Raw genomic sequence first — 22,177 nt, 5'->3', positions numbered from 1 at the left:
AATTATACGGCGGCTCGGCCGACCAATTAATAATAAACAGAATATAAGGCGGCTCAGCCGACCAATAAATAATAAACAGAATATAAGGCGGCTCGGCCGACCAATAAATAATAAACAGGATATAAGGCGGCTCGGCCGACCATTAAATTACTAATAAATAATATAGGCGGTATTCCGGCCATTATAACATGATATAAATAATAGTAGAGGCGGTATACCGACCATTATAACAGGGTATAAATGATACAAATAAATTTTACCGAATCGAAGAGTGATCGTGCTGATAACGTGTTATGAAAAGAACTGGAATTTTATTATATCGCAGGAATTTAAATAAAGCAAAATTTTATACCCGTAGATAGGAGATAACACTGATAACAATAGAGAATTTGTTATTAAGAAAGGAGAAGAGATGGTGTAATCGTGTTTTTCAAATGATCAAAAAACTTCGTATTTATAGAAGAAAAATCACTGTGTAAATAGTGACAGTGGAACCCACATCTTTTATTATTTCAACATATGTATGCGCCTCTTTGTTTGAAATTAAGTTTTCGTAACAAACGGTAACTACAAAAAGTTATAATTAATTTATTTTTTCAGTCACCAAAAATATTTGGTTTTCCAGTAATAAAAAATATTTTATTTTAATTATGTTATTCATGTGCACCACTTTACATGTAAAAGGAATTAAAACAAAGGTATACAAGAAAAGGCCCAGAAAGTCCAAGAAAGATGACCCCAAAATTGGGTTGTAACGCATGACAACTACTCTATAGACAAGAATACACGTGAATACCATTTCCTTCCATACTTATAAAACCAAAATTACTTTCTTAGACATTTTTGATAAATAGGTTCATGGAAATGGCTTGGTCAGAAATTTTGTTTATTTATGTTATCGGTTTACAAATTAATGGATTTGGATCTATCGACATAAACATGGTAATTAAGGCAAACAATATAGTTTTGGTTTGAAAGCCAGTTCTCAAAAGAAAACAACATAGTTTTGGAGTTTTGTAACTAAAACACATTATTCTAAATCGGAAACACATTAAACTATTCACCATACGATCTCTGGACTCCGGATCCAACCAAATGACAACGACATAGCTTTTTATTAAAATATTAACAAAAAAAAAAAACAACAACTAGAGAGAGATAGAATTAAAGGGGCTAAATTGAGAGAGAGATGATGGTTACTATCAATAGTGTTTTCTTATAAATATCATTTATGTACGTAGATGGAAGATGGAAACCCTATGTATGCTTGTATTTATTAATAAAACTTATAATAAATGATGCCTAGTGTCTTAAAGTAATGCATATGCGCAATGGCCAAAATTACAAGACCAAAATATGTTTTTTGAAAAACTAATGTAATGGCGTCGTAGACTTACATTTATAGAAATCGTGCTTGCATTTTTGTATGTTCGATTGACTCATTCCAACTCTGAAGTTATTAATTATTTAATTTGCCTCAGTACCATATCTTGGATCTTTTTGCCAAGACAGCAATCTCAGAGCTGCCTAACCATTGCTGTCAAACTCATTTTATACGTTGTGATCTAACTAATTTGGAAAGAAAGGAATAGTTTTTTTTTTCAAAACTCTTCATTCCTTCTTAGATTAAAACTTCTGTTTAAGTGTTGTCTTTATTCTAGTTTCAAATATTTTTTCTTTAATTTTATGTAACTGGTTGTTTAATCTGAATAACTAAAAACAGAAAAAAACAGTATAAATCTTAACATTTTTATCCCAAAAAAGTGTGCCAAGAAAATTCAAAAATCACACACAAATACAATATCTGATCTTCAAAGATATGTGAACCCAAATTATCAAAAAATAAATAATTCATACAAAAATAGCAAAGTCTTCATTGTCAATATTCAATTCTATTTGTTTGTTTGGTACAGTTCTCTCTGGATGTCAATTTATGCCCGACTCAATTCTAGTTAGGTTTTTATTACACGGTAATAATAGCACTGAGAGTGAAAGGAGTCTCCTTTTTGTCTCTATCAGTCGTCTCCATTTTCAGTTTTTATCGAAGAAAAAAATATTCTTCCTTTACTTTGGCGATTTGCTTCCTCCTCTCTCTCTCTCCTTACTCTCCGGCTTTATCAAAATCTCTTTTCCTTGGAGACAACGGATCCAATCAACGAGACTCGTATGAGGATTCTTCAGATTCCGACGCGTTCTTGATTCATCCGTCTCTTCAGGTAAACAAAAGTTCACTTTTTTCCTTCTGGGTTTCTTCCTCTCGACCTTATAGCTCCCGTCATTGTCTCAATCAAGTTCATCTGTGTTAAAAGTCCTGAGCTTTACGCAGTTTGCCCACCAAGTGTTCGTTGAAATTCCGCAGAGAGATGAAGGATTTTCCTTCTTGCTTTGGTGAAAATGGAGTCCAAGTTGCGGATTCATCGTCTTCAAACTCCGGGAAGAACGCTCAGAATCTGGTCACTTGCATCTACCAGTGCCGTATTCGAGGAAGGACTTGTTTGATCACTGTGACGTGGGCCAAGACTCTGATGGGTCAGAGTGTGACCGTTGGTGTTGATGATTCTTGTAACCAGAGCCTCTGTAAAGTCGAGATTAAGCCCTGGCTTTTCACTAAACGAAAAGGGTCCAAGAGCTTAGAGGTTTATTCCTGTAGCATCGATGTTGTTTGGGATCTGGCGTCTGCGAAGTTTGGATCAGGACCTGAAGCTTTGGGAGGATTCTACGTGGGCGTTGTTGTAGACAAGGAGATGGTTCTGCTTCTCGGTGATATGAAGAAAGAAGCTTTCAAGAAGACGAACGCTTCGCCTTCCTCTAGAGGTGCGGTGTTCGTCGCCAAGAAAGAGCATGTCTTTGGTAAGAGAGAGTTCGCAACGAAGGCTCAGCTTTGTTCAGATGGGGTTAGAATACATGATCTTGTGATTGAGTGTGACACGAGCGTCACTGATCCTTGTCTCGTTGTTCGTGTGGATGGGAAGACGTTGTTGCAGGTGAAGCGTCTTAAGTGGAAGTTTCGTGGGAACGATACAATAGTTGTTAATAGAATGGCTGTGGAAGTTCTGTGGGATGTTCATAGTTGGTTATTTGGGATGCCTTCTTCAGCGGGAAACGCAGTGTTCATGTTCAGGACTTGTCAATCTTCTTCGGATAAGAGCTTGTCTTTCTCACAGGACATCATAGCAACAACAACAACAACGAACTCCAAGTCTCAAAGTTCTGTTTTTTCGTTGATTCTGTATGCTTGGAAGAACGAGTAGAAAAAACCTTCAAAGCCTGTTTGTTGATTCCTTATCAACATTTGTTATTTATATCATGATTAATGAGTTGATTCATAATTGTTTTCTGCAAATATAATCTTCCTTGCACAATGCTGGAACATGATCTCTGTATACATGAGTTACTTATGTCATATAGAAACTGTTTCATTCTTCAGGTTGATAGTGCGTATACAAGAAAGCTGTATATTTTATTATCAATCTTTCTTGTATATATTTCCAAATATGTTTATTTGTTTGAAAATATAAACAACTATGCATTATTTGAAAACATATTAGTATGTAGTATTTTTTCTATAACTATTCTTAGTAACATATACTACGATAAATATTATTTTCAAATAGTTTTTAAATAAGATAAATATTAATTATTCAGTTCTCAATTTTTCCTCTGGCCCATGGCATAAACGTCGCGCTGTTTAGATGGTTAATAAACGTCACGTAGTTTACTCCAACGTGGCAGTTGTTTCGACCGTTCGATCAAACTGAGATAGACCAAGTCCAGATCATCATCTCTCTTATCTAACTCGCACGATAAAACGCAGGAAGAGCCATAGAAGACGAAACAGACAACCCTCTGAGTGGAGTGAAAAAAAGCTATGGCGTCTTTGGCTCATCAATTCACGGGTCTGAGATGCTCTCCACTCTCTTCCTCTTCTAGGCTAACGAGAAGAGCCGCCAAGAACTTCCCGCAGAACAAATCCGCCTCTGTTTCTCCAACGATCGTCGCAGCGGTTGCGATGTCAAGCGGGCAGACGAGAGAGAGGCTCGAGCTTAAGAAGATGTTCGAAGACGCTTACGAGCGTTGCAGAACTGCTCCCATGGAAGGCGTCGCCTTCACCGTCGACGATTTCGCAGCTGCTATCGAACAATACGACTTCAATTCCGAAATCGGCACTAGGGTTTGTCTCTCTCTCCTTTGCAATATCTTTTGTGGGGTTTGAGAAAAGTTTCGAGCTTTGAATTGTAATCGTTGATTGAGTTCGAGCTGTTGTTCTTGACCAAACTAGTTCAGTTATGTTCTACTTTACAATATCTTTTGTGGGGTTTAAGAAAAGTTTCGAACTTTAAGCTGTAATCGTTGCTTGAGTTGGAGCTGTTGTTGTATAGACCAGACCAAACTAGTTCAGTTATGTTCTCCTTTACAATATCTTTGTGGGTTTTGTCAAAAGTTTCGAACTTTGAGTGTAATTGTTATTTGAGTTCGCGTTGTTGTTGTATAGACCAAACTAGTTCAGTTATGTTCTACTTTACAAAATCTTTGTGGGTTTTGAGAAAAGTTTCGAACTTTGAGCTGTTGTTGTATAGACCAAACTAGTTCAGTTATGTTCTCCTTTACAATATCTTTGTGGGTTTTGAGTAAAGTTTCGAACTTTGAGCTGCAATCGTTGCTTGAGCTCGAGCTGTTGTTGTATAGACCAAACTAGTTCAGTTATGTTCTCCTTCACAAAATCTTTGTGGGTTTTGAGAAAAGTTTCAAACTTTGAGCTTTAATCGTTGCTTTAAGTTTGAGAAAAACTAAGATGATAAAACGACAGCGTTTGGTTCTGTTTGTGTGATCATTTTGTGGTTGTGTGGCATTGTTTCAGGTGAAAGGGACGGTGTTCAAGACCGATGCAAACGGTGCATTAGTCGACATTTCTGCGAAATCGTCGGCTTACTTGTCGGTTGAGCAGGCTTGCATTCACAGAATCAAGCATGTGGAGGAAGCTGGTATAGTTCCCGGTATGGTGGAGGAGTTTGTCATCATTGGTGAGAACGAGAGTGACGACAGTTTGCTATTGAGCTTAAGGATGATTCAGTATGAACTCGCTTGGGAACGATGCAGGCAGCTTCAGGCTGAGGATGTTGTTGTTAAAGCTAAGGTACGGTTTTGGAACTTCTTTGCTTCTCCTTTGATCTCTCTGGTTAACAATGTCTAGCGATTGGATAGGTTATTGGTGCTAACAAAGGTGGATTGGTGGCTATGGTGGAGGGTCTTCGTGGGTTTGTGCCGTTTTCTCAAATATCATCGGTTAGTACTTTGTCTCAGAGCTTTTAAGTCAAAACACACAAAACCTGATTAACGATGTGTGTTCTTCTACATTTTATTAGAAAGCAGCAGCTGAAGAGCTACTTGAGAAAGAGATACCTCTCAAGTTTGTGGAGGTTGATGAGGAACAAACAAAGCTTGTTCTCAGCAACCGTAAAGCTGTAGCAGACAGCCAGGCTCAGCTTGGAATCGGATCTGTGGTCCTCGGAGTTGTTCAGAGCTTGAAACCCTATGGTGCATTCATTGACATTGGCGGAATCAATGGGCTTCTCCATGTCAGTCAGATCAGTCATGACCGTGTCTCGGATATCGCCACTGTTCTTCAACCCGGTGACACTCTTAAGGTCTCTTTCTACCATAAATGTTCTTAAAACTCTATTTGATTTGAATGTAAGTGCAATGATACATAACTTTATAATGTTTAACAGGTTATGATACTGAGCCATGACCGTGACAGGGGAAGAGTAAGTCTTTCCACAAAGAAGCTGGAGCCAACACCTGGTGATATGATTCGCAACCCAAAACTTGTTTTCGAGAAGGTAAACACTATTTACCACTGAAGTACTCTCTGAGTTCCCTCTATCTCTCAATCCATTTTACTAATTTTTCTGTTGTTGTCTCAAGGCTGAGGAGATGGCTCAGACGTTCAGACAGAGAATTGCCCAAGCAGAAGCTATGGCACGTGCAGACATGCTTCGCTTCCAACCTGAGGTATGACTCTATCCACTGGCCTTGCCTCGTTTACAGCATTGGTTCATTTGCAAGAACTATGTTGTTGGGTTTGGTTTGTTCACTAAATTGGATTGTGATCAATAACCGGAGAAGCTTTGGTTTTGGTTGAGGATAGTGATAAGTTAATGTTGTTGGTGTATGTTTGAGCAGAGTGGACTGACGCTGAGTTCTGAAGGGATACTAGGACCACTCGGATCTGACTTACCAGATGATGGAGTCGATCTCACCGTTGGCGACATTCCTCCTGCCGTTGATCTTTAGATCCAAATGCTTTTTTTCTTTCTTTAGACAAAAACACATCTTCGAGCTTAATGTAATATGTATGTTTCATCGACATTTCTATTGCAATGTTCAAAAAGTTGATTAGAAAGCTTTTTGCTCGAGCTGAACTGACCACAACCCGGCCTCAGTTGTATAGCAACAACAAAAGTTGTGTGAAAATGATTGGTAAAGCTGGTCAAGGTAAAGTCTATCGATGGATGGTTTTGTAAAGATGCATGATGTAGTTCATGTGGATATCATCCACTACATCAAGAAAACAAGAATATTTACAGCCGAGGACGAAGAGTCTTCACATTTTTAGACATCATCGAGTCTTCGCTTGGACTGAAGAGCTAAACGAGCGTCTCTCTCTTTCTCAAACTGTCTGTAATCAGCTCTCTCCAAGAAAGAAACTTTGTCAAGATACTTGTCAGAGCTCTTCTTGTACTTATCCAGCTCATCTTCAACACCTTTGTTCTCCTCCTTGTACTCTCCCCAGTCTTTCTTCGTCTTGTCCAAAACGCTCAGCTTCTGTTTCTTTTTAATCTGCTCAAGAACCGCATCAACCCCTGAAGTCGCCCCCGCAGAGGATGAGGAGGAGGAGGCTTCCTTTGAACCCGCTTCCACTAATCTCTTCACTTCGATTTCTTGACCAGCAAAGTCTTTGACCTCAGTTATCTGCAATTCACAAGATAACACAAACATTGTAGTTGATACACCATCCACTTCCTTAATACTAACTCAAACTCAAACAAAAACAAGCTTTAACTAAGGTTTCAATCGAGTACTAACGTAAAGACCGAGACTTTAATCATACACAGTCCACCCTCTTAGCTCAAAACAGCTGAGAGAACTTAGATTCTAACGTTACCGAGACAAAGCAGAGTCATATTAACTTAAAGACAGAGACTTTAACCATTACACAACCCATCCTCTTAGCTCAAAACAGCTGAGAGAACTTAGATTCTAAAGTTACCCGAGGCAAAGCACAGTCATATTAACTTAAAGACAGAGACTTTAATCACACACACTTCACCCTCTTAGTTCCAAACAGCTGAGAGATCTTAGATTCTAACCACACAGAGTCAAACACACACAAAAAGGTCATTTTGTTCTGACCTCAATCTTGCCACGGCTCGAAGCAGCAGCAGCGGTTGCGGTTGCGTTTCTCACAGCAACTAGAGCGGCAGCAGCAATGCGCTTAGCCTCCTCGCCACTAACCGAAACGCTATCTTCCTTTTGTACAGCTTTGTCCCTCTCCCTCGCGTCAATACCAAGATAGCTTTTCCAGTTCTGTGAGTCGAAAGGATCAAACTTTTGAAATCTAAGACGATAGTGTGTGATAAAAAGAAGAGTGCAGGAGAGAAGAGTCTCACGCTGTTAGGTGATTTTTTAGCGGGAGGCGAAGAGGTTGAGGTCTTTGAGACGAAATTGAATCGCTTGTTTGGCACTCCTTCGTTCATTCGCTCCCAGATCTCCGAAACTTTCTTGGATACACTGCTCGAACCAGTAGAGTTTCTCTCTGATTGCTCAGGAGACGCCATGCCTAGATTCGTTACAGGGAAACGAGTTGAATGTTAAAGTGTTCGTATCTCTCACGATAGGGCTCTTGATAGAAGTGGAGAAAAGATGAGAAGAAGAAGAAACAGAGGAGAAGAAGAGAGAAGATAATGGGCTTAATGATAAATAATAGTGAAACGGCCCAACAAGGCCCATATTGATACTGATTTTCCTGTGTGATATTACACAGCTATTGCACCTCAAAACAGTAATCAACGAGCAGATTCCTATGCGACCCCAAGGCCATGGGTGTTTTATTCTCTTGTACTAGACAATAATGTTTAGTTAAGTTAACCACCAGATCAAAATACTCTTTTATGATCTATTCAATTTCCATCAACGCTGTTTAATCATCCGACAGGTAGACAAACAAAACCAATCCTTCAAACCAAGGCTGTAAAACAACAACAGTATGTCATTACAAGGTAAAGAGATCATATTATTCTCTGATAAATGCAGCAATTCAGTGCCTTCTATGTTTTGTTTTCTTGGAGTCGCTTCCCTTTCTCTTCCACTTCTTATCCTGATTAGATCTGTTCTTCTCTTCAATCTCCCTCACTTTACGCTTCCTGTGAATACAACCAACACAAAATCACTTATAAACTAAATGAATCACAGCGAGGTTTACATGGATTTAACTAGATGAATAACAAACTAAACGTTATTCAATCAATTAGCCTAAGACATGCAGTTTTTTTTGTAATTCTTATGATATAGAATCTAAGCAACACACAGTTTCTTAATAGAACAATGGAAGTAACTTGCCTGTACTGAGAAAATTTGGGGTCTGACACCAAGTCCTCAGCAAGAGTTGTTTTCCTATTCTTCTTTGTGACTCTATCAAAGTACTCTTGTGCTGGTTCAATTACTGTACCAACCTGGTTTTTAAAACAAGAGTTGGTGTTAAGACAAAAAGAACAAGACCAAAAAAAAAAAAAAAAAAGGTTATTGTCTTGATAAAGTTTGGAGCTCAGAGACTTGCCTGGAAATACTTTTCAGCTAGTTTCGAAGAGGAAGCAACTCTCTTGTAATGTTTCTTAGGATCCATTACATTCCTCAACTGCACGCAAAAAAAAAAGAAGATCAAAATTAGAATTCAAGTTTTGAAAACCATAATCAGAGAAACACATTACCTTGAGTAACTGAAGGTCTCTTTTCAACTCAGGAGTCATTGTAGGTGCAGGCATATCAAACCTATCCACAACAGCAAGTAACAACGTGAACCTCTAACCAAAATGATTTCATATAAAAAAAAGGGTAAGCAAAGATTTACCAGTTAGAACCAGTGGTGTCTTTGAGTTGCTTTCTCATCATCTTGTTGACTTTCTTTGGATCAGTAGGCGGGAGACAAAGACCATCAACGAGCTCAGACTTTGACGTCCAGAGAGAAGAACCACTCTCAGCAACTTTACTCGAGCTGGAGCCAGTTTTGGAGTCTAAAGCTAAGCATGGAAGCTTTGGTTCCCATTTAAGACCAATCAATGGTTTAACCTCCGACATTATTATCTAAACTGCAGTTGGTGGTCTGACCACTAGAAACAAAAACACGACACTTGTTCAGAATCGATCCAAAGGACAAGCGTATACCATTATTACACACGATTAACGATTTGTATATATAATCAAATCGAATAAAAGTAAAAAAAAAAAAAAAGAAGAATCCAAAACAGAGAGTTCAGAGTAATCACACAGGAGTATGAAAGAGAAACACGTACAAGAAGCAGGTTCGGAGAAGTCGTCTGTAGAATGCTACTTCGGTTTGAGAAAGAGGATAGAGCACGAAGAACAAAAAAGCTTCTGACGCCGGTAAAAGCTTCACCGCCGCCTAATATGTTGGGGAAAAAAATAGGGTTTAAGCCTTGAGGTTTAGTAGTTTTATTGTTGGGCCAATTAGTGGGCTTGAGTCATTTTGTTCTGGGCTGTGAATCCTAAATATAATTATCCATCGACATCACCTAAGCTATTTATTCCAGCATCTTTATCGGTGTCTCTTAAGTTCATCTGTGAGATAAAAACATATTTAAAATAAATCAAAAATAGGAAAAAAAAGAAGGAACGTGTTTTATTTAAGGACAATAAGAGACGTTTTTTACTGCCACATGTTTGATATTTATTGGTTTAAAAAATATGTTGTTTTTTTTATTTTATTTTCGTTTTAAGTAAAAAAATGGATTTCTTCTTCCTCTCAAAATCGACGCTCTAGACAGTATTCTCTGTAAATTTGGGTTTGATTTTCGCAGTTGCAGACTTTTGTGGTGTTTTCAATCTGAACCAGACCTGTTCTTCAAGTGTTTTATTTTATCTCTGTTTCTGATTGATTGAATAAAGCTTCTGGTCGTTTTGATCAGATTTTGTTTTCTGATTTGTTAAAAATCAGAGTTTAAAGGAGTTCGCGGTGAAGATTGAAGTTGTGAAAGGATGGTGATCGAGGAAGGAGTGCTCGAATTGGTACAAGATGTTTGAAGCTCAATGTCACGATGAAGACGAAGGAGATGTGGTTAAGAGACCCCAATAGGATTGTACCAATATAGGATAGAAAATTACATGTTTCCAATTACGTCAATTATATAATATTGGTTAAGAGACCCCAATAGGGTTGTACCAATAAACATGCCCTTAGACCATGTCCAACGGCGGATTTCACCCGGTCCATAAGACAAATCCTTAAGCATAATTGTAATTAAATACTATTATTACCGATAAATTGACGAAGGATTGGTCCGTCGCAGCGGACTTAAGGATTCAATCCTTAGCAACGTGTCACGTGGTGAGTGGGTCGATTTTGTCTTTGGTTTGTGTAGGGTCGAAAAAAAAATCATTCTCGAGCCAAACCGAAAAAAAAAATTCTTCTCGAGAGAAAGGTGATTTCGAGACGATTTTGCTCGATCTCTCTTCCTCGGCTCGTGTAAGGTAAATCGAAGCTTTAACTCGTAGATTTATCGATTAGAGATCACTCTCCATCTTGTTGGTTCTCGGATTTCGACCGATTTGAGAAAAATTTCAAATTAGGGTTTCAAAAATATTTGGGGATAAATCGATTTCGGGATTCTTTGGGGGTTTAGATAGGGTTTCGAGAAGGAGAATCTTCCAGAACCTCGGAGGTCCTAAACGAAATTCTTACATTGTTCAATGATACATTTTCCGACCGCAATGATCTTCGTGATAGGCAAACTCATGATCGATTGAAAATATTTGGAATAAATTTGGTAATCAAGATTAATAATTAGTTCTCTTTGGAATAGTATTCAATCATTGTATCTTTTTTTTTTAATAAATTAATAAAATTTCAATTTTAATTTTTTTTAAAAAATATATTATTTTATTCCTAAGGACTCTTTATTCAGGATCACCATTGGACGAATATTTTAGATCCGAATCCTTAACTATTGAAAAAAAAAAAAGCTTAAAATATGATTAAGGACTCATGTGGGAGTATCACCATTGTATTTGGTCTTAGGATGTCTGCATCAGTGGAAGAAATTCAATAATCATTGTTGATGGCCGCCTTATTTTTCCATCTTCTGGAATTTCAGTTAAACTATTGAGTTTTAAATCATTATCATTGACATCTTCTTCTTTAAAAAAAAAGAGTCTAATTGAGCAGAGCTTTCATAACCAGAATCATTCAGTGCTTGAGAAAAACAGAATGAAAGTTAATTATTAAACGATTAAGTGGGGCCCGTCTACAACAGGGATAAAATAGTCCTCGTACTCCACTAAAATCTCAGCCGTTTGATAGATTCACGAGTGCAATCCTGCGGTGATAAGTAAACCAAAAAAAAAAGAACTGGGGACAACAAAAGACATAAAGCAGAAGAAGCAAAGTACTTCTCCTCCTGATGGTTTAGAGAAAAAAAAAGGAGTTCTTTTTTTTTTTGTCAAATACTAATACTACTAATAAAACATTAAAGGGCCCCTTGTGTTTTTTTTATTCCGTTTCGATTTTCGTGCAGCCTTTGCTCACTTCGAGTAAGATTCTCCTAAAAAAATGTTTGGTTTTTTTTGTGTTACCTTTGTTATGATTCAAGGAAGAGAGTCTATGTTAAACTTATCTATAGCTTTAAGTCCTCTAGATTTGTAAATCTTTTGATTTAAGTGAATTTGATTTTGAATGTCTTTTTAGTAAATGAAACCATTCTCTTAGATTGTGTTCTTTGAGTTTACAATATTGCTCATGTTGGCTCCTTCTTACACGTCTCTCTGCCTCCTCAAAAGCCTTTACCTCTTTGTGTAAGTGGGGCGTAGATTTCATTCCCTAAGCACTGATTCCATATCTTATGTAATGTCTTTTCACTATCTTGATGTAGATGCCTCATCATCTCCATGATCATATATCTCTTAGGTTCATAGGTTTCTGAATAAAGAAAAAAAGCACATTAGACTTGTCCTCTCGTTTCTTTCTTCTTTTCATTTTAGTGGGTGTTTGTTTGATGATTGAATGAAAATTCTCAGTTTCTAAGGGTAGAACAAGGTGAGAAAATGGTCTAAATCAAAATAAATAGTTGAGAATATTCCTGAGAGATTTTTTTTTTTTTTTTTGACTAGGGAAAAATAGATAGAATCAGAATTGTTATGCGAAAGGAATTGGATTCAATGGTTCATGTCCTCATTACATAAGAGTTATATTTAACTTGCTGAATGTGAGTCTCATACTCTCCTTATTATTCATTGCAAAGCTACTTTACACCTTCTGAACTTAGGCTACTTTGTGGTGTTGTGCTCTTTTTTCAATGACTCTGGCTAATGATTTTGGATACTCAACCGCTATGTCTTCATCTTTCTCAGCTCTACATGCCACTGTAGAAGACAGATACCGCAAGTTTCACAGCTCTTTCTGGGGTTCATCAGGGCAGGAGCTGATGAACAACCCTGTGCCCTGTCATGTGGACAACTCTGGTGGTGGATATTTGTTTTCATCTTCCTCTGGATATTGCAATGTTTCAGCCGTCTCAGCTCATGGAAGGACTTCCCAAACCCACCCACCTGTCTCCACCATGCCAAGTGACAGATTGGCTATGCAGTCTTCATTGATTAATAATCATCAGCCTCAGGAGTTTTCAGATCCACTTGACGAGTTCTTTGATTTCTCTGACCATGTTTCTGCTCCTAATCCACAAGAAGATGGTAGTGGAGTAAAGTTGGTTTCATCCTTGGAGCTTCGAGAGAAAAGCGAATGGCAAACTTGGGCAGATCAGTTGATGTCTGTTGACAATGGTTCAGAACCGAACTGGTCTGAACTTCTTGGAGAACCAAGTCCACACAATCCAAACTCACAGGTTCCTCAGCGTTCACATGATTTGCAACAGATACTGACACCACCAAGGCAAGAGGTAATAGCTAACCAGCAGCATCAGGCGGTTTCCTCGGAAGAGCAGCTCAGCGGTAGAAACTCATCAGCTAGTGGAGCAACATCTAAACAGCGCATGCGTTGGACACCAGAGCTTCATGAGGCGTTTGTTGAAGCTGTTAATCAGCTTGGTGGTAGTGAACGTGCGTGAGCTTTCTTCTTCTCTTTGTTCCTCAAAATAATATCTCAAGGCTGTTAACTCTAAACAGTGGAACTTATTATTTTCTTGACTCCACCATAGGAGCCACGCCTAAGGCTGTTTTGAAGCTCTTGAAGAACCCTGGCTTGACCATTTATCATGTTAAAAGCCATCTGCAGGTTTGTTTCTTAACCATATGTTCATTTTTTATTTATTTTTGCTTCTCTGCTAAGCTTAGCTTCTTTCTCATTTGCTACCCTCACAGAAATACAGAACAGCTAGGTATAAACCTGAGACTTCAGAAGCTACAGGTAATATATACTTTTACAGAATACTTGAGCTATAAACCACCTAGTCTTTAGAGAGAAGGCTATAGTGTTAAAGGCTAACATGTTACAAAGTGGGTGCGTATCTTTGTATAATTGTGTTTCTTTCTTTCACAGGAGAGCCTCAAGAGAAGAAGATCACATCCATTGAAGATATCAAATCCCTTGACATGAAGACGTAAGTTTCAGTTTTCTAATTCTGAATGTTACAGGGTTAATTAAGTACTTATATGTTTAATTTTGTCACTCTTTTCTTTACTAGGAGCGTTGAGATCACACAAGCTCTAAGGTTACAGATGGAAGTTCAGAAACGTCTCCATGAGCAGCTCGAGGTAATGGTTTTCACCTGCCTAGCTGCTATAAAACTAGAGTCATGGTCCTATATATAGCATGACTATTGTCTGATGTTGTGTAATTTATATGCCCTCAGATCCAACGGTCCCTGCAGTTACAGATCGAAAAACAAGGCCGATACCTTCAGATGATGTTTGAGAAACAACAAAAGTTGCAAGAGAACAATGGCTCTTCCTCAGAGCTATCACCAAAGCAATGTAATGGCACATCTGCTGAAGTCGAGTTTGGTCTCGAGGCACAAGCAGTGAACCAAACTGAACCTGCTTCATCATCAAGGAAACGGACCAGAGAAGATTAGTAGATTAAAAATATGCTTAAAGTTGATTTGTGGAAAACCAAGAGATGCAATAACTCCAATTTTGTTATAAGAACAATTGTTTCTTCTTAGCTCTGTGTTTTGTTCTGTTTAGGAACACAAGTGAAGTGGTTAAGATGATTACAGATGGCTCTCTTGTACATAAAAAATGTTGTATTTGAAATCTAGCACTATGGATTAATCTGATCTGATCTGAGAAGATGCTATACATAATTATGGTTCACTTATCAGCAGGTTTGTTTGGTTTGTCCTATCATCCTATGTGTATACAATGTGCTTAGGATAAGCTATCACACCTTTGCCCAAATGTGTTTATGTTCTCTGGGTTGTAAAGATCATTATGGTATAGAATAGTTCTTGAAGCTTCATTGAATTATGTAGAAATTAGACATACAAGTTGTGTAACAACACCGTTCGTTCGCATGATTGACTTTGTAATTTGTATATTACCAACAAAAAGAAAGAACACATGTACACTTGTCAGTATTTTAAAATTTTGTTTCGTTATATTTTTTTGGCGTTTGGTGAAGCAACTAACTACGTACGATTACTTCAGTAGTTGGCAAAGTAGAAAATGATTTGAATATAAAGTTTGATGTAACAAGAAATTATAATTTATAATCCCGTGTTTCATACTAAATATATATATATTTTTTTTTTGACAAATACTAAATATTAAAGTTATATTTAGGGCAAAGAAGACATGCTTATCATACATTTATTATATTTAAAATTTAGTTTGTTATTAATTTTGTTTTGGCGTTTGGTGAACTAATTAATTACAAATGATTAGTAGTATAAAGTACGAAATTTACTAATCTTATTATTAACATGTGTTTTATACTAAATTTTAAACTGAAGTCATAGTAAAAATACTTATAATACAACAAAATGTTGTGTGTTTATACTAAATTTTAAATTCAAGTCAAGTAAAAAAAAGCTTATAATAAAACAAATTGTTTTTAAAAACAGACCAAGCTTTAATCAGTGTGGTGATATATTTCTAATAGTAGTACTTTAATAACACAACACAACCTCGCACACATTGTTTAAGAAACCGCACTTTGAGGTTAGGCTTTTTTAATTATCCATGAAAATGTCATGTCTACACATATTATCTTTCTTGGTGTATATTCTTGGCTTGTACTGAGTGGTTTTGTGTTATGATTCTCCGCCTCTTTTTCGGACCAGCTGGTAAACAATGCATTTGGTTCTTTCTTTCTTCATAATCCAAGTGTCGTTTGTATTCATCTTTCTTATCGAAATTCATATTTTCATAGTCTTTTTTTCTTATAAGAAAATTGCTTTTCTCAGTTCAAACATTGTGTTAAAAGATAATTGAATTTAGATACGATCAACGGTTATGCTCTTCTCTCCTTTAATATCTCCATAATTGTTGTAACAAATCCGTTTCATGTGTTTATTTATTTCATTTTCTTATATCTCTTCCTCATTTCTTTAGTTTCTGATTAAGTAATTTTCAGTTTGAGCTTATTCAGCTCATTTTCAGGCAGACTGGATATTTCCAGAGAGGTTCATCATCATGTTTTTTCTTTTCATTTGGTTTGAGAATTCTAATTGTTTTAATTTTGTTGTTTTCTATGTTGCAGAGAGATAGCAAATGGACCACTTGATGAAGGAGGAAACAAACATGTTTTGATCAAAGCATCTTGATCTCTATCTCTTTTCTTTTCCACACAATATTATCTTAGAAAAGTAAAAAGAAAATATCATGTGATTTGTGGTTGATAGTTGACAAGTGTGGCTATAAAAGAAAGTAGTTTCCAGAGAAACTTAAATATAGTTAGGAAGAAAGTAGGATTTTCTTGGGAAAAGGTTTCAGTTACAAAGAGAAGTAAGTAAAAGACAAAGAGAAAGAACAACAAGTGGGTTTTGGAAAAATCAAATGGTAGCAAAAGAAAGTAGTATAAGCATGAAGTCATTAGAGAGACTGGTTTCAGATAAAGCATCAAAGCTTGGAAACTCATTTCCATGTCAAATCTGTGTTGTTGGGTTTCTCTGTGGAATCTGTCTCACTTCACTCTTCTTAGCTGCTCTCACTTCCCTTGGCACCTTTGGGCTCACTGCCTTCTCCTTCTCCTCTGTTTTTCCTCCTTGCAATTCCACTTCTCAAGTTACCAGTAAGCTTCAAAAATGTTTGGTTTTGGTTAGGTAACAACTACTTGTGTGTGTGTTTTCATGTAATGACAAATTGTTGTTACATGCAGATATGGATGCAGTCATAGACAGGAAAGTCAAATGGAAGAACAAAGCTGAGGCAGAAGAAGACAATGATGATGATCAGATGAAACTTTTGGTCTCTGCTTGGGACAACTTATTACTAAACAATGAAGACTACTTCAAGAAACAAGGGATAAACAAATCTGATGTCCCAAACGCTCCACATTTGGAGAATTGTAAGGAGAGGACAGGAGTTAGGGAGCGTTTGGATACACCAATGGCCAATCAGACATTTCCTTCTTGGGTATGCTTTCTTCTTCCTCTTCTTTGTCATCTTCAAGAAACTACTATGATGAATGAATGATCACGAAGGAACCTTGTTTCAGATCAATGGAGGAGATGAAGAGAATTATCCATTAACAAGGAGAGTCCAAAGAGATATATGGTATCATCAGCATCCTCAGGACTGTGCAAACAAGAGTCTCAAGTTCCTTGTAGCTGACTGGGAAACGCTTCCTGGTTTTGGAATAGGAGCTCAGATCGCTGGAATGACAGGTCTTCTCGCAATAGCTATAAACGAAAACCGAGTTCTTGTTACTAATTACTATAACCGAGCAGATCATGATGGTTGCAAAGGTATGTTCTTACATGTCAAAGATAGCAACACCTAGGCTTGGAGGTTCGGATAGTTAAATCTTACCGAGTTAAAATCCGAAATAAAGTTTGGTTCGATATTCGGTTAGTTCGTTTTCTGAAATCTTACCGAAGTTTTTGATTTCAATTATATTTTGGTTTAATTTTGTTAAAATCTAGAATAAGTTTGGTTAATTTCGGTAGGATTAAGTTATTTTGATTAATTCGATTTAAAATTTGGTTAGTTCAGGTAGTTTGGTTCGGGTTTTTGGTATGGTTTGTTTATAATTTTTTTTTAAAAAAAAACTAAAGTAACCTATTACCGACCCTAACCAAAAACCGAACATTTTTTTAGAAAACCTACCAAATCGAACCGAACTAAACGAAAATTTTGGTTCGGTTGGGCGGTTCAGTTCGGTTCAAAATCCCAGCCCTAGCAACACCCTAGGCAACCTCTTCTTGATCCATTTCCTATTTGGTTGCAGGTTCTTCTCGGGGAAGCTGGTCTTGTTATTTTCTACCGGAAACATCGAAAGAGTGTAGACAACGTGCGTTGGAAGTAATGAAAAAGAAAGAAGCGTGGGACAGTGGGCTTGTTACAGGGAAACAAAACTACAGCAGCAAGGAGATTTGGTCAGGGCGCATACCAAAGCTATGGGGTCAGCCTTGGAGTTATATGAAGCCTACTACAGAGATCAACGGGACTTTGATCTCAAGTCACAGGAAAATGGATAGGAGATGGTGGAGAGCACAGGCGGTGAGATACTTGATGAGGTTTCAAACTGAATATACTTGCGGTTTGATGAACTCTGCTAGACATTCCGCGTTTGGAAAAGAAGCTGCTGAGATTGTTCTCTCTGCAGGAGACTGGAGAAAGAACAAGAAGAAGCAGATTAGGTCAGAGATTGAAGAAGAAGTGTGGTCTAATCACAAGCCGTGGGTTCCAAGGCCACTGCTGAGCGTGCATGTGAGAATGGGAGATAAAGCTTGTGAGATGAGAGTTGCTGCTTTAGAAGAGTACATGCATTTAGCTGACCGGATCAGAGATAGGTTTCCAGAGCTCAACAGGATTTGGCTATCTACAGAGATGAAGGAGGTTGTGGAGAGAAGTAAAGATTATGCTCACTGGAGATTCTATTACACGGAAGTGGCGAGACAGGTTGGTAATACATCCATGGCTGACTATGAAGGTAGCCTTGGGAGAGAGATGAGCACTAACTATCCTCTTGTTAACTTCTTGATGGCATCAGAAGCTGATTTCTTTGTTGGAGCATTAGGCTCCACTTGGTGTTTCCTCATTGATGGTATGAGGAATACCGGTGGTAAGGTCATGTCCGGTTATCTCAGTGTCAATAAAGACCGGTTCTGGTAACTTCATAGGATCCATTATGTACATATTACATAACTGATACCAGCTTTAAGACTCCTACAATCCTTGTTTCTTCATCTGTTTGTACAAAGAGTTTTCAGTGTATAATAAAGGTTTAGTTTACAAACAATTCAGAGCAACTGCGAACCAACTGAACCTATTCTTAACTGGCTACAACATGTGAAGTAGGAATGAGAGTTCGAATATTCAGTTTGAGTTTGTTTGGATCATTCTTTGTTTCTTAGAGATTTGGGTCTTAAAGATTTGGATCCATCTAGATATTTGTAAATTTTTTGTTTGGTTTCTCGTCGGTTCCTTCGGTTTATGTCCGGTTCAGTTTTAAATATTTTTACTTATAAATACTCGGAATTTTTTTGTGAATAATTCGGTTCTAGTGCAGTCTTCTTTCTTTTTTATTGATCAACAGCGGTTCTAGTATAATCTTTTTTATTCAAAATCCGTCAAAATTTAACCAAAATCGTTATATTTATTACAAAAATGCTAGTGGAGATTGCAAACAAAAATTCATTACAACTAAATCATAAATTAGAATATAAAAAATAGAATACGTGACATCATCACCTTGGATATTCATGTTTTTATGTTGAATATAATTGTTTTTTATTGGTCGGATCCATTCAGATCATTTATTTTTAGGTTTTTTATTGGTCGGATCCATTCAGATCATTTATTTTTAGGTCCGGATATCAGTTCTTTTCGGTTTAGTTTCGTATTTTTGGACATAAGAATTTTAGACCAATCTAAGTAGTTGTAAAGTTTCTGTTCGGTTTCGGTCAAATATTTTTACGTCTGTTTTGGTTGAATATTTTTGGATTGGTTCTAATTTGGATTTTTGGATCTAGGTAAAATGTGCAGCCATAATGTGAAGTGAAACTTGAAGATTAACTGAACAGTGCAAAATGGCTGTTCCTTATATCAAAACACGTTCCTTAAAAAAAAATTCACAAACAATTGCATACTACAAACAATAATACAACCAACCTCTTCTCATCTAAGTTTTACACCCTGTTTCTTCAGGAATGTGCAATTATGCATCCGCTTCTTGATTGGAACGGGAACTCGAGGAGCCAGGTTTTGGAGCACCGTGCTTCCTGTTCTTCCTGATCCTAGCTTTCTTGGCTTTCATCCTGCGTTTCTTCTCAGCTGAGTCTACCCATGTGTAATCCGACGGTATGAGGAAAGGGTCCACTTCATCGTCCCTGTACTTGTTACTCTCGCAGTCACTTGCTTGGCCTCCACCGCGAGCACCTTTCATCCACGACACCCATGACGAATTATCTGATGACTTTGCATCATGAAAAACGGGACTAGAAGGAGGCGTTGAGAATTCCTCAGATGGTTGGAGCTCTTCAAATTTAGTAAAAGTGACAAGAACACGGACTGTTGGTATAATGGGGATTGCAATCTGCACAATCAGCAGAAACATAAGATAGGCTTCAAAGGGAATCCATAAAAGGGGTCAAAAGAGATTTTACCTTAACAGGGAATGTTCCTGTTGGTAGTTTTGTGGTGAGAAGCTCTCTGAGCCTCCTCACTGCTTTCACCTTATTAGCTAATATGTCAAGAAGAGGAAGAAGCTCTTCTGTCTTCAGAGGGAAGTCAGGTGTTAACCACAGCACAGGTCTTAACCCTTTCTTGTACTCACTTTCACTCTTCTTCTTCTTGGCATTGCCTTTGTTGTCCTTTGTGGTATCATCACATCTCTGGCTTTTCCCTTTCTCTGATCCCAACTTTGAGCCTTTCTTAACCTTTGTTGCTGTATTATCTTCACTACCACCATCATAACCAGGTTTTGAGCCTTTCTTATTCCAACCAAACCACCCTTTCTTCTCCTTGAGAGAACCACCATTCTCCTGGTGATGATCATTCTCTTCATCTACCTCCATCAGCAAAGCAGAATCCAACTGCTTTCTCTCCTCAGAGGTCAACACATCCTCAAACCCATCGTTCTCTCCACCATTCTCCATTCTATCCCCATCCCTATCAACAGCAAACATCTCCTCATCACTCATAGCACCCGGAACGCTTCTCGACTTCACGCTCACCATCACATGCATCATGTCATACACTTTAGCTTTCCAGCTCCCAACGCTCTCCGTCCTCTCCTGCCGTCTCCAGTTCGCTTGAGGAACCAACTCAGCTTGCGTCACATCAATGCCAGGCCTATACATGTTAGTCTGAGACATCTGTTTCACCTCGTTAGCAACTTCCGCTTCCGTCGGCTGGGCCCCCGCCCCTTCCAGGGCGTTGGTCACTTCTTTCTCCTTGTGAGAAAGAACAATCAACGCCCCGGGAGGCAGCGACACCTTCCCGTCACAGGAAGCGTAACCGTCTCCCAAGAAAAGGAACGTCTGGTCTGATCTTTGGATACGGAACCCATCAAAACCTGCTAGAGTCATGTCAGCGCGGAGGTTGCACCCGCGCTTCCATATCCTGTAAGTATCCGAAGGAGCTATACGGCCAACAAAAGGAATCACTGAGCTTTCGAAATGGAACGTGATCTCCATGTAGAAGTCACGGATCCTAGAAGCAGAAGCCGTTATCCTGGGGAGCCTCCTGCACCATTTGGCCCACGCTAGAGGCTGGTAATGCCTTGCAATGATCATTGCAATGGCCTCCTCTCTAGTGCACACTGCTTCCTGCAACGCGCTCCAGCCGTTCTCGTTCTGCAGGCTCCAGTCTGCGCCGGCTGACATTAGAATCTCGGCGCAGACTGGATCACGGAGACGGACCGCCAGGTGGAGAGGGGTTTCACGGTTAGGGACGTCGCGGCGATCAATCACTGCAGTTATGGAATCAGCATTGGACTCGGCTTGTAAAGACTCTGCCTCGCTGGTGACTTCGCCGGGTTTGGATAAGGTGGGGAGGTTTGTGACAATTCGTTTAAGAGCAGTATGGTCATGAAGGACAACAGCTAGGTGGGCAGGACTGTGAGTGTATTTAGAGTAATCTTCCATCTTTATATCTACACACTCAAGAGAGGTTGTTGCTACACTTTGTTGTTCTCATCTATTCTCCTTCAACTACTAACATGTAAAGTTTTGACCTTTAACCAATGAGCTCCACACCAAGCTAACCTATAGACTCTGGAGAAAAGAACCCATCAGTATAATTTGCAAGATTGAATTGAAAGTCTTCAACTTTAGCTGAAACAAATCTCAAAAAGTAATGCCCTACATAAGCTAGCTGTTCCAGTGTTTGATATCTTATAGCAAAAAAAAAAAAAAAAAAAAAGCTTAAGTCTTTATGAGAGATTCAAGAGAAGCATTCATGCCTCTACTTTTTCCCTTTTCTACATATTCTAATTCATTTGATTCTTGGTGAAGGTCACAAGATAAGAACCTGAGGAGAGAGAAGGGCTTGAGGAATCCGAAACTGGAGCCGCTTGACTCCAGAGGAAGAGAATGTGAACGGTTGATAATGATCGTCCAGCGGCAGTTCGATCTAGCGACCATATAAGCTTTACTCAGATCTCTCTCTCTCTGTTTGGAACTTGGTTGGTGCCATTTGGTTTATGCTTTACGGTTCTGTCATCTGTGGAGGGAGGGAGTAGTGATTACCCTCGGATTCGGAGTTTATTTACGACTTTGCCATCTGATTTTAGATTTACATTTACAGGGTGGCTGTTTCAGCTTTC

The 22,177-nt window shown here is 38.3% G+C and overlaps 7 protein-coding genes and 1 long non-coding RNA gene across 15 annotated transcripts; 5 read left to right on the top strand and 3 right to left on the bottom strand.

Annotated features, from left to right (window-relative positions):
• Positions 1–1,959: 1,959 nt before the first annotated feature.
• On the top strand, positions 1,960–3,426 carry LOC111211547. Of its 3 annotated transcripts, none has more exons than XM_022712716.2 (2): positions 1,960–2,216; positions 2,360–3,426. In XM_022712716.2, the coding sequence occupies exon 2, from the start codon at positions 2,364–2,366 to the stop codon at positions 3,249–3,251; it is 888 nt and encodes a 295-aa protein (XP_022568437.1). In that variant the 5' UTR covers positions 1,960–2,216; positions 2,360–2,363; the 3' UTR covers positions 3,252–3,426. The 3 variants fall into 3 exon arrangements, with proteins under 3 accessions (XP_022568437.1, XP_022568435.1, XP_022568436.1); XM_022712714.2 differs by having other exon boundaries at positions 2,327–3,426; XM_022712715.2 differs by having other exon boundaries at positions 2,310–3,426.
• Positions 3,427–3,798: 372 nt separating this feature from the next.
• Positions 3,799–6,399, top strand: LOC111211543 (30S ribosomal protein S1, chloroplastic). The gene is made up of 7 exons (XM_022712711.2): positions 3,799–4,171; positions 4,859–5,134; positions 5,203–5,283; positions 5,364–5,645; positions 5,730–5,840; positions 5,926–6,012; positions 6,184–6,399. Exons 1-7 carry the CDS (start codon positions 3,869–3,871, stop codon positions 6,292–6,294), a joined length of 1,251 nt encoding a protein of 416 aa, XP_022568432.1. The 5' UTR covers positions 3,799–3,868; the 3' UTR covers positions 6,295–6,399.
• Positions 6,353–7,946, bottom strand: LOC111211544 (craniofacial development protein 1). Its single transcript, XM_022712712.2, has 3 exons — positions 7,671–7,946; positions 7,414–7,587; positions 6,353–6,972 (listed from the first exon to the last, which is right to left on the bottom strand). Exons 1-3 carry the CDS (start codon positions 7,836–7,838, stop codon positions 6,613–6,615), a joined length of 702 nt encoding a protein of 233 aa, XP_022568433.1. The 5' UTR covers positions 7,839–7,946; the 3' UTR covers positions 6,353–6,612.
• A 208-nt stretch (positions 7,947–8,154) lies between these two features.
• On the bottom strand, positions 8,155–9,718 carry LOC111211535 (rRNA-processing protein fcf2-like). The gene is made up of 6 exons (XM_022712702.2): positions 9,570–9,718; positions 9,128–9,386; positions 8,988–9,048; positions 8,837–8,914; positions 8,620–8,732; positions 8,155–8,423 (listed from the first exon to the last, which is right to left on the bottom strand). The coding sequence occupies exons 2-6, from the start codon at positions 9,352–9,354 to the stop codon at positions 8,318–8,320; spliced, it is 585 nt and encodes a 194-aa protein (XP_022568423.1). The 5' UTR covers positions 9,355–9,386; positions 9,570–9,718; the 3' UTR covers positions 8,155–8,317.
• Positions 9,719–9,915: 197 nt separating this feature from the next.
• Positions 9,916–10,445, top strand: LOC111211536. The gene is made up of 2 exons (XR_002662529.2): positions 9,916–10,142; positions 10,232–10,445. It is a non-coding gene; the product is annotated as an uncharacterized LOC111211536 (long non-coding RNA).
• Positions 10,446–11,702: 1,257 nt separating this feature from the next.
• On the top strand, positions 11,703–14,563 carry LOC111211533 (protein PHR1-LIKE 1-like). 5 transcript variants are annotated; one of them, XM_048769671.1, is made up of 8 exons: positions 12,174–12,325; positions 12,400–12,494; positions 12,640–13,344; positions 13,443–13,519; positions 13,606–13,651; positions 13,784–13,844; positions 13,929–13,998; positions 14,097–14,563. In XM_048769671.1, exons 3-8 carry the CDS (start codon positions 12,714–12,716, stop codon positions 14,316–14,318), a joined length of 1,107 nt encoding a protein of 368 aa, XP_048625628.1. In that variant the 5' UTR covers positions 12,174–12,325; positions 12,400–12,494; positions 12,640–12,713; the 3' UTR covers positions 14,319–14,563. The 5 variants fall into 5 exon arrangements, with proteins under 5 accessions (XP_048625629.1, XP_048625631.1, XP_048625628.1 ...); XM_048769672.1 differs by lacking the exons at positions 12,174–12,325; positions 12,400–12,494 and adding an exon at positions 11,703–12,084; XM_048769674.1 differs by lacking the exons at positions 12,174–12,325; positions 12,400–12,494 and adding an exon at positions 11,722–11,823.
• A 1,514-nt stretch (positions 14,564–16,077) lies between these two features.
• Positions 16,078–18,649, top strand: LOC111211548. 2 transcript variants are annotated; one of them, XM_048769668.1, is made up of 4 exons: positions 16,078–16,477; positions 16,565–16,821; positions 16,904–17,153; positions 17,636–18,649. In XM_048769668.1, exons 1-4 carry the CDS (start codon positions 16,243–16,245, stop codon positions 18,520–18,522), a joined length of 1,629 nt encoding a protein of 542 aa, XP_048625625.1. In that variant the 5' UTR covers positions 16,078–16,242; the 3' UTR covers positions 18,523–18,649. The 2 variants fall into 2 exon arrangements, with proteins under 2 accessions (XP_048625625.1, XP_048625626.1); XM_048769669.1 differs by lacking the exon at positions 16,078–16,477 and having other exon boundaries at positions 16,724–16,825.
• Positions 18,650–19,403: 754 nt separating this feature from the next.
• LOC111211539 (ankyrin repeat domain-containing protein 13C-like) lies at positions 19,404–22,123 on the bottom strand. The gene is made up of 3 exons (XM_022712706.2): positions 21,883–22,123; positions 20,016–21,626; positions 19,404–19,945 (listed from the first exon to the last, which is right to left on the bottom strand). Exons 2-3 carry the CDS (start codon positions 21,495–21,497, stop codon positions 19,568–19,570), a joined length of 1,860 nt encoding a protein of 619 aa, XP_022568427.1. The 5' UTR covers positions 21,498–21,626; positions 21,883–22,123; the 3' UTR covers positions 19,404–19,567.
• Between the last annotated feature and the right edge of the window lie 54 nt (positions 22,124–22,177).

Source organism: Brassica napus, chromosome C9 (assembly GCF_020379485.1).
Source record: "Brassica napus cultivar Da-Ae chromosome C9, Da-Ae, whole genome shotgun sequence".
In the NCBI taxonomy this organism is placed as follows: domain Eukaryota; kingdom Viridiplantae; phylum Streptophyta; class Magnoliopsida; order Brassicales; family Brassicaceae; genus Brassica; species Brassica napus.
Note: the sequence above shows the minus strand (reverse complement) of the source record. Positions and strands in the feature narration are given on the sequence as shown.